Consider the following 15,628-nt stretch of genomic DNA (forward strand, 5'->3'; position numbering starts at 1 on the left):
TTTATAAGAAATGTCCAATGTAACAAGATTTTACGAACGAATGTAGCTCCAGGCTTTTCTCTTATCATAATTTAGGTTTAGTTTACGTACAGAACCTTTTCAATAACGCATTTTCACAGGAGTTTGAAATCCGTTCATTGACAAATTTTAAATCAACTTAATGTGCTACTTCCTTCACTATACTGATTTACATGTACAGTCAAGTGCATGTACAGGTGTATATAAGTGATATTGTATTAAACAAGCTGCCCGCGATGGTATTGAATTCGAAGTCACATAAGAGTATATGTTCTATACCCCCCCCCCCCCAAAAAAAAATATAATTAAAAAACAAACAAAAAACAACCAACAACAACAAACAAACAAACCAAAGAAACAAACAAACAATTAAAACGCTCACAACGAGTTCCATCCAGATAAATTCTGCTCGGGTTCGGGGAGCGAAATATTGTGAACAAGGTTTGTTTACTAATATTGCTTTCAGTTTTATTTTACTTTCGCAATGGTCAAAGTCCGTACTCGGATCAGCTGCCTGGGATAACATGGAAAGTAGCGTCTTGACGAAGGTATTCACTGGGTTAAGGAGACTTTTTTACGCTGTCTCTCCCAGCGAAACCTCGTTTCCTACTGTGGATGAAGTTCCTAAATATGTCGATGAGGTTAGTTGTGTAATTATATTTTCTTTTATAGAATTTTAACATCTGATGTATTCTCAATTTTCATAACCTATAAACCTCATTAATAGATTTTAATAACTGAACAAAAATAATGAAAATAATAGATTTATTTCAATTATGTTTAAAGATTTGATAAGGATGTGATTTTGGTTTTTAAGAGGTGTTTTTTTTTTATTTAAACATAATTTTAACATAGATTTGTATATGCATTATGTAAAAATTTCAAATTCAGTATCTTCACTTAATCTTAATACTTTGGTGCAAGAGGAACATATATACAATATAAACATAAATACAAATTGTCAGTAGTATATACATGTATCTACATAGCTTAGTCATGCAGGAAATACATAGTAAAAAAGGACGTTTAACAAATTATATTTATTTAAAACTTTGGTATTAAAATAAAGGATTAGATCAGAGAAACAACTGAGGGGAAAAGACAGCATCGAAAATATTAAAAATAATTTCACACAATTTTCTCAGAGATTTAGAATTATAAATGACATGAGTTCAGAGAAGTTTAAAACATTTTTCATGTAAAGATGTTTTTTCCTTATTTCTTCTAATGCCCATCATTCTGAAATAAAATGAAACTCATTACCGATGGGTCCTTTGTTACACAGTAAACATAGTCTCACGTGTAGAGGTGTACTAGTTATACCTTAATCTTTATGCTTGTTTCTACAGGGCAATGATGGTTTGATGAACGAAGTTTCATAAATTTTATTGTTAATTTTACAAGTAAATTATTGAGATACATGAACTTATCATAGCCAAAATTGGGTTTCAAAATTTGATACATGTACATATGATCTCAAGAATACCTAATTTATTTGGACAAATTGGTCTTTTAATCTCTGATTTATAGTGGCAGTAAACCATTTTGTATTGGCAAAATTTTGGTCATGTTAGATATATTGAAGTCCGAACAAGTTAAAAATTCGTTGGACACAAGCTAACCACTGATTATTATATTTTTGTTGAAATGTTGTGAAAACAAATATCTGTACACAATATGCACAGTTTTGTTCTATAGGCTTTTGAGCAATTTTGCTAAATGTGTTACAATTCTTGTAAAACATCAATTAATATGCATTTGATAACGCCCTGTTTCACCATATAACATAAATTTGAAGTTGTGCTTTTGAAATATTTAAATGTACACATTCAACAATATTTAAATTATCAATAAGGAGTGTTTTTGAGGATCTCCAAATAACAACAAATTTGCTAAATTAAATATGTCTAGTTTTCATTAGGCATTTTGTAGCACGCTGATCCGAGTAATAATTTGAAGCGTGTATTCACGTAATAAATAAACACCATATTCGAGCTCTCACGTTTTCCTGTGTGACGTCTTAAAAGTAAACTATGACTGTTTGATAACTAAAAGCTATTTCTTTCATCTAGGCTATACCATTCTTTATTGGCTTGGTTATTCTGGAAGTACCAATACTGTACTGGAAAGGGAAGAAACTTCCACGATTTAACGACAGCTTTAGTTCCCTGGCTAATGGTCTTCTTTCTCTGTTACACGGGTATGTGTCTCGTGATCATTTTCATTTCGATAACTAACTAATTATTATTGTTATACTTTCATGTTAAATACTGAAATCTGATTGGTTAAGACGCAGTTAATAATATTTACTATTACCCTCAGCGTTAGCAACGCACTTGGCAACGGGTAATATTAAAAAATATTACATGCGCGAAAATTATGCGCGTACGGTTTGCTGTAGAATTCACGTTATTCCTATATAAAAGCAGTAAAATTTTCTTAAAAATTTTAAAAAAGACATTCAGTATAACAAAATAAATAGTGCCTGTTTGGGAGGATAACAGTTGAAATTGACACCCCTCGAAAACCATTGTCAACCTCCGCTTCGCGTCGGTTGACAATGGTTTTCTCGGGGTGTCAATTTCAACTGTTACCCTCCCAAACAGGCACTATTTATATATTAATACATTATGAAGTTCTGTGATATGAATTTAAAAAAGCAACATAATTTCTGAAATTTTTTCATTGCTTTTTCCAATTTTACCGTTTGTAATGCTCTAATTTAAAATATTTCTAAGAAATTACCAACTTGTCGAGTTAGAAGCGAAATGAGGTGTTAAATATTTTGTATGTAAACAATTGTACTCGTGTCCTGTTTTTGTTGACATACTACTGTGCATTGTAGACTATTCCGTGCTTCCTTCAATGAGTTCCTTTAAATTCTACGTTAAGTTTTGAGCAAGTATAATAGTGATATAATGATAATTCAGACCAAATGATATGCTGTACTATCTATACATCTTAATTAATATTCCTGATTCTGTAAATGAAGGAAGCTGCATTTCTTACAATCCATAAATCATCTAAAATAAACGGTCAATCTCGCTTCTACCACCTCAAAAAAACAACAACAACAAAAACGAATAAACAAGCAAACAAACAAACAAACACAAAAAAAACACTCAAACAACAAGATAACCCGAACAAACAACTTTGTGGTTCCGAAGATGTACAAAGTGTAGGAAATGTGTTGTCATTCATTTTAGATAAACTTTATTGTGAATTATTTCGAAAATATGCATCGAGATAATTTTACGTTAACAGTTACGCAGATGAGGGTTAATGTAAAAAGCAGTTTTGATAGGTTTTGTGTATGTATTGTATAATATATATATACTCTAGTTTGATCTTTGCTAGGCTCCTTTTCCGGTCAGTGGAGCTGACGACTTACGTGTGGGTTTATGAACGCTTCAACGTGATTAATCTCCCCTGGGACAGCGCCTGGACCTGGTTACTAGGCTTCATAGGCGTGGACTTCGGCTATTACTGGGTACACCGCTGTGGACACGGTAACTAACTCTCTCTCTCTCTCTCTCTCTCTCTCTCTCTCTCTCTCTCTCTCTCTCTCTCTCTCTCTCTCTCTCTCTCTCTCTCTCTCTCTCTCTCTCTCTCCTATACATGTATACAATCAATGTCATCGTTTACGTGTAGAGGTCAACCTGATGTGGGCGGGGCATCAGGTTCATCACAGTTCGGAAGACTACTATCTGGTCACCGCCCTCAGGCAGTCAGCCCTGCATAGATATACTGGATGGGTAAGAAATACAGTGCGATGTTCTGACAATCCAAGCTAGAGTTATGCCGCTTCCATTAGCACGCATTAGGCCTATTGAAATCATCAATTGTCCTAGACTTAGTTATTCTCGCAAGACCTCTTTTCATATTATTGTCCGTTATTTAAGTCTTTCGATAATAAACATGTAACACACATCACATTAAAAACATTTGATCATGTATTCATATAAAGTTTTACATTAAATGAACAGTTCCCTTAACATCTACATAAAATTTATCTAAAGTTTACATTTGAATGTTTCATTTGGACGTCTACAATACATGTACATGTAACTACGCATGTACAATTTTGCATAGAGTGATATACTCTTTCAAAATGAATGTGAAGGTTATCACACATGTATGTATATACCAGACCTTATGATATTATTTCTGTACAGCAAATCTTGCAATGCCACATGTTGACAATTGCATTCAAATGTTGAATATAATACATGTACAAACAAAGGGAACAATAGCTTGATACAGTAGTTTCCTGCCCATTAGTGTGAAATTAGCAGTCATTGGATTCCCAGCGTACCTTGTTGTTTGACTGATGAATGTACCTTTAAAGGGTGTTTTAATTGGACGTTTTTTTTTATCGATTTTTCTTTTCAAATTCCAAAGAGCAGAAGAATAAACTAATATTTCATTGCTTACTTTGGAGGAAATTAGCATGGTTTATTATAGAAATACCTCTTAAACAGTTTCAATCGCAACTTCTCGGGCCTTTCCGGCAGGCTCGGAAAAACCCGAGAAGTTGCGATTGGAACAGTCTTTAATTCGACCACTTAATTACTTTGAATGAAATTTGAGGGGGATACTGCTTCTACTGCCTATTCTACTTAAGTTGCTGGTTTGAATTATTTACATACAGTATTAAAAAAATTGATATCGTTTAAAACATACATGAAACTTACATAAAACATTTGAAGCACATAAACAAGATATCGATTGCCAGTTTTTACTTAGTAGTACATGTAGACAAGACCCACATCGCCCCCCCCCCCCCCAAAAAAAAAACAACCCCCGGTTTAGCCAGACCCCAGGGTTGTTGAGTCTCCATTTGATAGGAATTTACACAAAACCACGTTTTATAATGGGTAAACTTATAAAGGTTGCTGCGTTTTGAACACATTGAACGCGTTTAAGAGATGAAATATTATAAGAAATACCGAATATCACAGGAATATTTCTGATGACGAAAAAAGTACGCGTTCCATGTGTAAATAAACACCTAGTGCCATGTTCTTGTGCATTGTGTCCAGCTTAACTTCCAGAGTTGTTTGTAAAATAACCCAGCGCTATGCTTGCCATGAAATAAAAAGTGTTTCTCTCTTTATCATGTAGAAGTAAACATTATCTGGGCTGCCCACCAAACTCATCACAGTTCTGAAGACTACAACCTTACCACTGCACTCCGTCAATCTTGTGTCCTTCGTTATATATCCTGGGTAAGGCCACATGAAAATACCTTGAACATTGTCCATTATCTAGGCTACATATATATCTGAGGTCAGGGCATTCATAGACTTTCAGTTGAATAATGAATAGATAATAACATCATATAAATGTCAAGATTGTAATTGTGTGTATTTATGATTATATTTTTATCTCGTTTGTCCGAAAAATAGGACATGGCGGCGATCAAAACTTTCATTTTACCATCACAAATTCATACAAAAAAATGATTATGCAATGAAAAAGCAAAAATGAATACCGTATCGTCTCGATCTTTCTTTAAAATAACAGTAACTGTATTGAGTTTACCTCATATATTGATTCAATAAGTAATACTCACTCCCACTGACTGCTTTATCACGTGACACTTTCTTGAACCACGCCCACAGACCCGTCAATCAGATACTGTCGGGCCGTTATAATAAATAAAAATAAAAGTGATTTTTTAATTCATTTTGGATGTCAAGTTTACCAAGACACATTTTATGACGTCTTATAATCAGATCATTCTACGTTCATGTATAAATCTATCTTATCTTGTTGTAACTATATATAATATCTACATGTTCATTGTTTATCAGGATACCAATTGAATTTTCTAGATACGGAAATATACTATATAGTATATGAGAACTCGTTTATCAATTTCCACTTTTCCACGCACTATACTTCCATTAATTGCACTGCCCTTTCCTTTATATATTTGGATAGCATTATTAAACTCCTTCAAGTTTAAATTGAATCCAAGAGAAATGCCAAGTAGCAAAAGTGAAGCAAAGAAAAATATATAGATTTATGACATTTTTACATTCCAGTCTGCTGAAGTTTCTGATTCTATAATGCCACTGTGACGGTTATAAAGGCCACGGTGATAAATGTTGAATGGAGGAAAAATATAAGCTTGTTTATGTGTTTAGGTTTATCATTAGCTGTAAAGAGGTTAGCATTTTTGTTGCTGATGCTTAATAAATGTATCAAATTCCATGAATTAAACTTGCTTTTTGTATGTTTTACAATGTATACGTATATGCAATGTAAATAACGGTAACGAATAAGATTCAATATTTAAATTTTCCAAATATGACAAATGAATGTATCTTTATATTAAAGTCCTTTTCTTACAACTAATAGAAAAAAGAACAAAAGAGCATTAACTACACCAGGTTCTGTTCATTAGACAATTCACAAGTTTTCCTGAAGGCTTGGTAAAGTTATTAATGCCATCCTCAGAAGACATACTGTACATACCCGACTTCTTGAAGTTAATCATTACATGCACGTATTACACCCAGATGAATTAAACTGAGAAAGGCATATTCTTTACTTAAGAATTGTTTTGGATGTAATTACTATAACATAAGGCTCCAAAGAAAACTTCAATTACAGGTATCCAATATCAATAGGATTTCAAAGAGCAAACACAGGGGCTCCTAGAAGTTTAATGATTCTGAAGTCTTTATAGCTATGTAATTACCACTTACAATTGATTTGGGGTTTGTTTTGTTGTGCTTTTTTTCTTTAGATGTTCTACCTCCCACTTGCTATCGTGATGCCGCCGTCAGTCTTCTTGGTTCACACACAGTTCAACCTGTTGTACCAGTTCTGGATTCACACAGAGGTATTATAACCTCTAGTATATGAATAGCAAAGTATCATGGCATGATGGAGGAAATCTATTTTTATTAACATGATATAGAGAGGAGCATTCTACATGTACACTATATCATTATGAAAGCTCTTTTGACAACTTTAATTGACTTAAACTAAATAGAGTTAAAATAATGTTAAACCTAATCATGACTGATCATATATTGAATGTAATAATTGTCATAACCAAAGTTATAATTAATCTTTCATGCAGAATAATTTATCTTCTAGCTATTAAATGTTCGCCATCAAGCATGTTTTCATGTGACTGTAAAAGTGGTAATCTACGCGTGCGGAAAATTTACACTAATTACGTGGTACCATGAAATACGCGTAATATACCCCAGCGCGTATGGTAAAAAAAATCAAAATTTTAGTGTGTTAAATCAAGCATCGGCGAATTTAATACCAAAGCGTTTTGTTTGACTATAGAAAACGCGTACTTTACCGCCGGCGTAAATAACCACTAGTAATCTTACAGATATTGAATTATCAAACTGATTTAAACTGGCAAAAACATGTTGTCAAATCAGTTAGAAGATGCAATCCCCCTGAGATTTTGCATCAAAAGCATCGCATTATGATTGATAATTATTTTTTCCGACCGATAAAGATATTGTCAATAATAGTTAATGTAAGAAAAAAGTAACCACTACATGTATTCTTTTGTTTCATTAGACTGTAGACTCTCTGGGGCCTCTAGAGTGGATTCTGAACACACCAAGTCACCACAGAGTTCACCACGGTAGAAACCGATACTGCATTGATAAGAACTATGGAGGAACGTTGATTGTATTTGATAGGATCTTTGGTAAGAAATCAACCATCTTCGATTCTGTTTGCCAAATTACCAAAACGTTTTCAATTCATTATTGGCACTGACAGGAGACAACAAGCCTTCGAATAAAAGAAAAAATAGGTGTTTACGTCACTTACGATAACGTCATCTGATAATTAAATTAAACTAGATTCGTGACATTTTTCTGTCAATTTTAGTATTTTAGCTCAGCTCTCAAATTAATTGTATCTATTCATATTAGGCTAGTGCTTTCCAAAACCAATCATGAAATCAATCATAATAAACCTTTCACAACTGATTGTTTTCTATCAGGAAATGAAGAAAACAAGTTAAAGATCCTTTAAATAGATTTGATATATATTATTTCTTCACTTAGGGCAGGTATATGTTAGTTTGAGAGTTACTGCAATGCTGTTGCTTTGCAATATTAATAAGTATTCCACCTGCAATATGTATGGCAACGATCCTCTCAAATTGACGTTTTAACCCTATTTTATCCATATCTCAAAGACCGTGTAGTGTGCGACAGAGTGTTCAGGTTCTGTTCGTCATCTAGAGCAAGATTTTTCGGCTTGCACGCTTATAGGAAATTGTGTTCCGCAGGTCTATAGTTCAAATCCCGGCCGGGGCGGAGATGAACCTTCAGTATCTAGTGAATTTCATAAAGACATATATTTTTTATTATACCCCACTTGGAAACCTACGCTAATAATAATATTTGAACACTACGTACAAAACCAAAGAATATACAAGACCCCTTCAATCGGGAAAAATACAATCTTGCTGGAATCATAAAACGCATGAAATGCTACGTTATATGAGTAATAATTCAAATTTTGATACCCCTCTACCTAATAGCCAGGATGATGCCCCAATGGTAAATAAGTTTTGCGTAGAAATAATAAGAAAGAGAAAGTTGATATGTTATGCAGGTAAGCGTCGTGGCCCATTAGCGTTATTATTTGTAAATCCTTGACTATATGAATACCCATAGATCGTTTTTGCTAGATTAACTAATTAGACTTAGTGCAAAAAATTAATTTCACAAATCAATCCATCATGCATGCTATGAAATTACAAAACGATTCAACTATTCAGGTTCATTCTGCTTCCTTGCCATGGAGCCGAAATCATTTGGCAATTATCATTTTCAGGGTGAACAGAGACAAAGTGTTATTACCTAGAAATGCTATAAAATGATTTAAATGCTTGACGCAAACATAACCGTTCGTCGTTAAGATGGCTGTGTTAGATAATAGTGTGTGATTTCCATCAAGCTTAATTCTCTTGTTTACAGGTCAGCTGATTAGACTCCAGATCGGCCAAAATTGTTTCTTAATCGGTTCGTTCTCTTGCTTAAATAGAATATATATCAACTGGAACAAAGATCATGTCATGAAATCGACAAAAAAAACTTTGTTTCTCATTATGCTAGGACCAGTGCTTTAGTGCATGGTAACCTATATCATTCCAATCTAGCATAAAGTTTGAATATAGTCTGAAACGTTCGATAGCTAAATTAAAAATCATTATCTCTCTGTTATAGGTACTTTTGCAAAGGAGCAGGAAGAAGTCGTATATGGACTAGTCCACCCTCTGACGTCATGGGACCCCATAAATGCCCAGGTAAGGAACCCAAAAGAAGGACAAATGTTTGCGGTTTTTTTGCAGTTTTAAATGTCTTTGATGACTGAGGTGTGATTTTTGATAACACAAATAAAATATTTAAGCAGGCATTGTATTAATCCAAACTATAGAACTCCATGTTTAATGCGGTTTTGTTAAAGGTTGTAGAAGTTTTATTTTTATTTATTTATTTTTTTTAATTTTTTGGCAATCAAGACTTTGAATTCATTACAAATTAACACCAGAAATCCTTTCAATAAATAAAATGACAAAAGTAAATTAATAGATTTAGAAAATGCGCCCATTTAAATCTTTTTAAGGTGGTATGGGACATCTGTCGATATTAATGTTGGTTAAAGTATATTATGATTAGAATACATTCACCGGTTAAAATTTTTTTTTTACAATTTTTAGCCAAAAATAGCCTTTTGAAAATATTTGGAGAGGGAAAAATTGTGAAAACCCCCAAACGGGATTCGAACTCATGACTTTCAGATTCGTAGTAAACCCTCTTAACCCACTGCGCTACGCTGTTAGGTGACAATGTTAATTTAAGAAAAAATTACTCAGATAATTACACTAAGTCTTCATTTTGTTGTTTATTTCGATAAACAATACCTCACAACATGAAGATGTCCCATACCACCATAATAGCAACCTTTTATAAAAAAAAAATTAAGATTTTTGTAGAAACACATCTTTTGTCTGATGCAGAACAATGATCAAGTTATACAGCAATAATTCGGGTCTCCTGAAAGTAGGTTAATGCGCTTGGTAGTCATCATCAGTAGGCATAGAATAGAAGGTACTACAGATCGAATTAGCTCAACATTTTCAAACATAGCAAAGGGAGTGAAAAACATGTATGCATATATGAACGGAAATACAGATAAACGGGTAGAAGTGGTCAATATGGCATTTTATTATATCATGTGTCTGCAGGTCTGTTTGTCAGTATATTTATCATTTTATTGTAGATCTGTCATCTTCAGTACATGTGGGACGTATTCAAAGAAACAGAAGGATTGGGTAATAAACTAGCAGTGATTTGGAAGGGACCTGGCTGGGCTCCGGGTAAGCCCCGGACTGGGCTTATTGAAGATATACCGGATGTAAGGCTTTGATCTTGTGAATTAGGTTAATCATATTTCAACGTTATTCCTGCCTCTTTGTAAAAATCGCCTTCACGTTTCTTTTCATATATGTAGTAGGAAATTGTACTTTTGGATAATGCTAATTTATGACGTCCGCGAATATTGATAGGAATTTCAAGTTTGATACGAACCATGTTGCATCTAGAGAATACGAGGAGTGCCCGAAACGATGAGGCCTCAAATGAACCATGAGGCTTTTTAGTAACCAATAAACTCTTTGCAAATCCTCGGAGATTTTTCGATAGCTCTTAATGGCCCATTTTGTAGTTTTTATATTTTGATAGTTGTACAAAACGTCCAGATAAATTCAAATCAATGCATATCAACAAAATATTTCTATTGGAGAACTTGAATGCGGACATCGGAAACAAATTTAAGACCCCTTCACTTACAGCGGAAGGGAACACCGGTCCCTCAGCTGAATTCTTATAGTTTGCCAAATGATTTTATAAAACTGGTCATTTTTATAACGATTTATGTTTGGAGGAGATGTTTTTCAATTTTTGCCGACTTATGTACACTCAGTGCCGTTCTGATTAATAACATACCAAAGTAAAATGATCCAAAAGCATCCAAATAGGCGAAAGTCTTGCATAAATATTATTTTTCTATTCTGTCAAAATCTCTTAAATAATTTAAAGATGCCAACAATTTGTATCTATGGAAAGAAACGCGAATACTAGACTAAGTGCTTCAGCAAATAAATTGAAACATTAAAAAAACGACGTGGGCTATGAAAAACTAAAACGCATTCATTTCCGTTCATTGTTCTTGGCAATAGTTCCTGGAAAAAAAATAACAACACTTATCAAACATTTCAGAGTGTATTTGCAAAAGAATACGTTCGCGAAATATCGCGAAAATTTCGTGTATTATCGCAAAAGTTTCGCGTTTTGCATGTATTTGCAAAATCCCTCTTTATTTTGCAGTATTTTTATAATCTGTTCTCGATAGTTACACGTATATTCATAAATAGTTTAGGTAAATGTTAATGAAATGAACTTTATGAGCTTTCTATATTTTTAACCAAAAAATTAAAAAGTAATCAATTTTTCTAACAGTACAGTAATTGTACACATGTTCATTTTAAGCAAATAAAATGTACAAATGATCCAGTAATATGTCATATGATAAAGGTAATGGAACTTTTAAACACTGGTCTACGCTTTTACGTATCTATCGTCATGTACATTTAATCGCGTGGTTTAAATATCGCGGCAGTCGGTAACGTTAAAATTTTTTCGTAAAGTTTCCGAACACATGTAACAAATGCGCATTTAGATAGATAGATAGATAGATAGATAGATAGATAGATAGATAGATAGATAGATAGATAGATAGATAGATAGATGGAAACTTTGATGCTTTAACATTGATTTACATCCACAAATGACCTTGATATATAATTATAGATAAACTACTCTTTCACTTTTTCTTACAAAGATCCATGCCCCTCAACCGAAATTTGACCGGAAGTTACCTTTGTGGACAAACCTATACATCTGGACACACATGCTACTCCTTATCGTGTTCTATGGTATCCTTGGTCATTACAAATCGGTAAGATTCTGGGGCTTTACAATTTATCAAATGATTTTCAGTCTTTATCCTAGGGTAATGTTTCTTTAGTCAATCAGTTTATGTATTTATCTTTGTTTCTATGAATATACATACATGTATTGGTAATACTAGAAAGTTTTATTAACCTTGTCATTTATATTATAATACTTTTATTAATAAAAAACATGTTGTGGTAATATTTCATCCACGTAATCGACCGGGTGTTTTTTTTAGGAACTTTCGCCATATATAACGCTGGGTGGAGTACTTTTCATCATCTTTACATTATCTAGTTTCGGTGCTCTTTATGACCACAGGTAGGTTGAAAAGTACTTTCCTTGTTTCATTCTTTGAAGATCGTTGTCTTGAATTTACGATGTAATTATTCCCGTACATTTATCAATATCTGCATGCTATGGAGAATGAACTTTGATGGAAACACAAAGGATCTTGACTCGCTTAAGGAGGGCGAAACGTAATTTATTAATGTTTATCTTTCATTAGTAGTACTTAGTTTAGATTGTGTATAACAATGACATTAAAAGGATAGCTATGCAACTTAAACTTTCTCCAACGCTTCAATGACAGGGTTTTTTTTAAGACTTTTTTTTTAACATTGAGCGATGGATAAATATATTTTATATCATTGTTTCCAGCTAGTAACTGTATCTAAGAAATTCAAACATTAAGTGTTTTGTCTTGCTTAACAATTGCTCGCAATAATTAAGTTTTTGGTGATAGAAGTTTTTTGGAACAAATTACAATATCCATGCCAGGTTCAAAATTAATTTTAAATAAAATTCTTTCATACGTTGCATTAAGTCATTTTCGTTCAGAATCGATACAGATGCATTTAAATTAACTTTATGAATTTTGATAGTATTTTATAAAACAAACGTATTTTATATAGCTTACTCCAATAATAAAAGCCCGTCCATAATGCTTCGCTGACGACCCTTGGGTCTCCTGCTAGCTTTATCGATTTGGAAGTAAGGAATGGAATATAAAATCCCATTTCATGATATGAAATAGATGTTTATTTATGGCGAATATTATGACGTAGATGACAATTGGTGGTCTTTTCATTTCTGCTGAAACTTGCCTAAAGGAAAGGATTAAATAAGTGACTAGGGACATTTGTTAATTTGTATGATTTCCACAGTCCTTGACAAGAGTTACACAGTATTTATTGATTCATTAATAATGTCGTTGGTCAATGTTAAAATTTATAATTCAAGGTTTTATTGTACTGAAATAATTAAACAAGGTAATTCATCGTTCAATCGATAGCTCTCTTCAGATCCTTGGTCATTAGCGCCGTCATTTGCCACGAACGTCAAAGAATGTTTTATATAAAATAAAACCCTCATAAACTATCTTCAGTAGTGAAACATTTCCATTCATGATTTCTTTTCCTATTCAGACCACGGGCTTCTCTACAGGAGCTCCTCCGCTGTGGTGTCTTCCTTCTGATTGTTAGAGTGTTAGCTGCACCTACGCTTCTCTCTTCCACTCGTGGACTCGCCTTAATAGCCGTCTATTTGACGTCTTTTGCTATATGGGTTTTTGTTTGTGTTCGACAATTTTCGGTAAAAATTAAACCCAAATCCTCTTAAAGAAGTTGATGTTTATATTGAAGACTGTGATATACATGTTGAAATATTGATTAATCTGTAGATTTAGATTTCTGTATTCTTTTCTCCATTTACTTTTCATGTACAAGTTAATGATATTAGATTTGGTATGTACAATCATTTATGTTTTAGATGTACATTGTTTGCAAATATGAAGGATAATTATCAGACAGTTTTTACCAGTTGACAGTTTAGTGACAGATATATGTATATTAAATGTTTGTAAGAGTTTAGATTCAGATTTAACACTGAATCTCATATAAGTTATATGTAAGTACTATCTATCTCATTTACTTGACATGCATAGTTTGCCAATAAAGCAAACTTATAAGATGGTTCACAACTTGAAAAGCTCTACGTCATTAAATAAATAATTTTATGCCTTTTAACTTTTTAATGCTCAAATATTGATCCATGAAGTTGATGTGAATATAGGAATCACGAGAATACGACAAAGAAAAGAGTTGAATTGAATTGTATATACATGGAGATAGAATTAAAGTATATACAGTTGTACATAAATAAAATAAATAATACCAACCTAAATTCTGTTCATTATTATGGTTTGTTCCTATACATTCTCAATGTTTCAAGGAGATTCTCATGAAATTTAGACTATGTCATCAAATAATGATGGCTTCTCATTGTAGATTTTTTTTAATATGAAAAGAACCTTGAATTTTGGATAAAAATAAAGGTAGAATCTTTATAGACAGTCATAAATGCCATTTATCATTCATGTTTTTTCGCAACTTTTTATCTCCAAAATTAAAACGACTGCAAATTTTGCAAATGTATAGGCTAGCTATATATATATATATATATATATATATATATATATATATATATATATATATATATATATATATATCAATCGCAACTTCTCGGGCCTTTCCGGCAAGCTCGGAAAAACACCTCGAATGTATTAACATCACCGGATGTTAGAATTTTATACAAAATGGAGTCGCTTCCCATTAAAATAAGTATCGGCTAGACAGTCTTGTATGTCGCCTCTGTGTTATATTTTAGTGTATATCGTTTACTTTAATGAAGTATAGCTCACATCTCAACAGATCGTAAAATGTGTTCTATTCATTTCAAGTTTTACAAAAAGGGGGGTTGTCATGGACGCCTAGGTAATACATTCGAGGTGTTTTTCCGAGCTTGCCGGAAAGGCCCGAGAAGTTGCGATTGATATATATATATATTCCTTCGATGATAAATATAAGGTTAAAATTTATTTTGTTAAATTCATTTTGATATTGATTATTATTGTGTATTTGTTATTCTTATTAACTGCAATTCTGTATATTGTTATTATTGTAATGTAAAATTAAAATTTAATAATAAAAATCCTAATTTAGGTTAAAAGTTTTAAAAATAAATTTAAAAATGGAGTAGTGCAATGACATTTTTTAAACGGTATCACAGCTGACGTGTGTATAGGTACAGGCCCAAAAGTTGCACGTTCTTAGGACCAGTCGTTACGCAATGTAAAGAAAGCCTTGTAATAACGAGAAAAAGTACATTTGTCAGTTTTTCTCTGATATTTTGGTTGATGCTATTTAAAGCGTGACATCAAATTCTATTAATAAGATACCACCGATATCATTTCAGCCTTAATATTCTTTTCAATGATTGTTTTTTAAAACGTCATTTTCAAGATGATGTCAATGATCCTTAGGACAGAATTAGAAATAATAAGTTAATCTAATAGTACTTCTTTAAGTATATTTTCCACAAATATGTGTTTCAGGTCAGAATAAGAGAAACTGTTACTTTTCAAGTATTTATAATGTTATTTAGATAAACAGACAGACCAGCATTGTTATTAAAATCCAACATATTTCAATTTTGAACCCTTTTTTTTATTTCATTTTATTGCATAAATAAAAAACAGTATTTCCCTGAATGACTGAAATAAATTTCTTGTAAATAATATTCTGTCTTTTACT

At 32.6% G+C, this 15,628-nt stretch overlaps 1 protein-coding gene across 2 annotated transcripts; it reads left to right on the top strand.

Moving 5' to 3' along the window:
- Window positions 1-459: 459 nt before the first annotated feature.
- Window positions 460-14,092, top strand: LOC105322698 (alkylglycerol monooxygenase). Of its 2 annotated transcripts, none has more exons than XM_011421548.4 (11): window positions 460-659; window positions 2,091-2,218; window positions 3,376-3,527; window positions 3,670-3,773; window positions 6,776-6,871; window positions 7,579-7,711; window positions 9,246-9,325; window positions 10,303-10,437; window positions 11,923-12,039; window positions 12,274-12,356; window positions 13,463-14,092. In XM_011421548.4, the coding sequence occupies exons 1-11, from the start codon at window positions 543-545 to the stop codon at window positions 13,653-13,655; spliced, it is 1,338 nt and encodes a 445-aa protein (XP_011419850.2). In that variant the 5' UTR covers window positions 460-542; the 3' UTR covers window positions 13,656-14,092. The 2 variants fall into 2 exon arrangements, with proteins under 2 accessions (XP_011419850.2, XP_011419849.3); XM_011421547.4 differs by lacking the exon at window positions 3,670-3,773 and adding an exon at window positions 5,143-5,246 and having other exon boundaries at window positions 461-659.
- Window positions 14,093-15,628: the final 1,536 nt, after the last annotated feature.

The sequence above is a fragment of the Magallana gigas genome, chromosome 5, assembly GCF_963853765.1.
Source record: "Magallana gigas chromosome 5, xbMagGiga1.1, whole genome shotgun sequence".
Taxonomy (NCBI): Eukaryota; Metazoa; Mollusca; class Bivalvia; order Ostreida; family Ostreidae; genus Magallana; species Magallana gigas.

Excerpts from the sequence above, each read along its gene's own strand:
- LOC105322698 (XM_011421548.4), top strand. The coding sequence starts at position 543 with ATGGAAAGTAGCGTCTTGACGAAGGTATTCACTGGGTTAAGGAGACTT. Across the intron at positions 12,040-12,273 it reads TCCTTGGTCATTACAAATCG|GAACTTTCGCCATATATAAC; the intron begins GTAAGATTCTGG and ends TGTTTTTTTTAG. Across the intron at positions 12,357-13,462 it reads GGTGCTCTTTATGACCACAG|ACCACGGGCTTCTCTACAGG; the intron begins GTAGGTTGAAAA and ends TTTCCTATTCAG.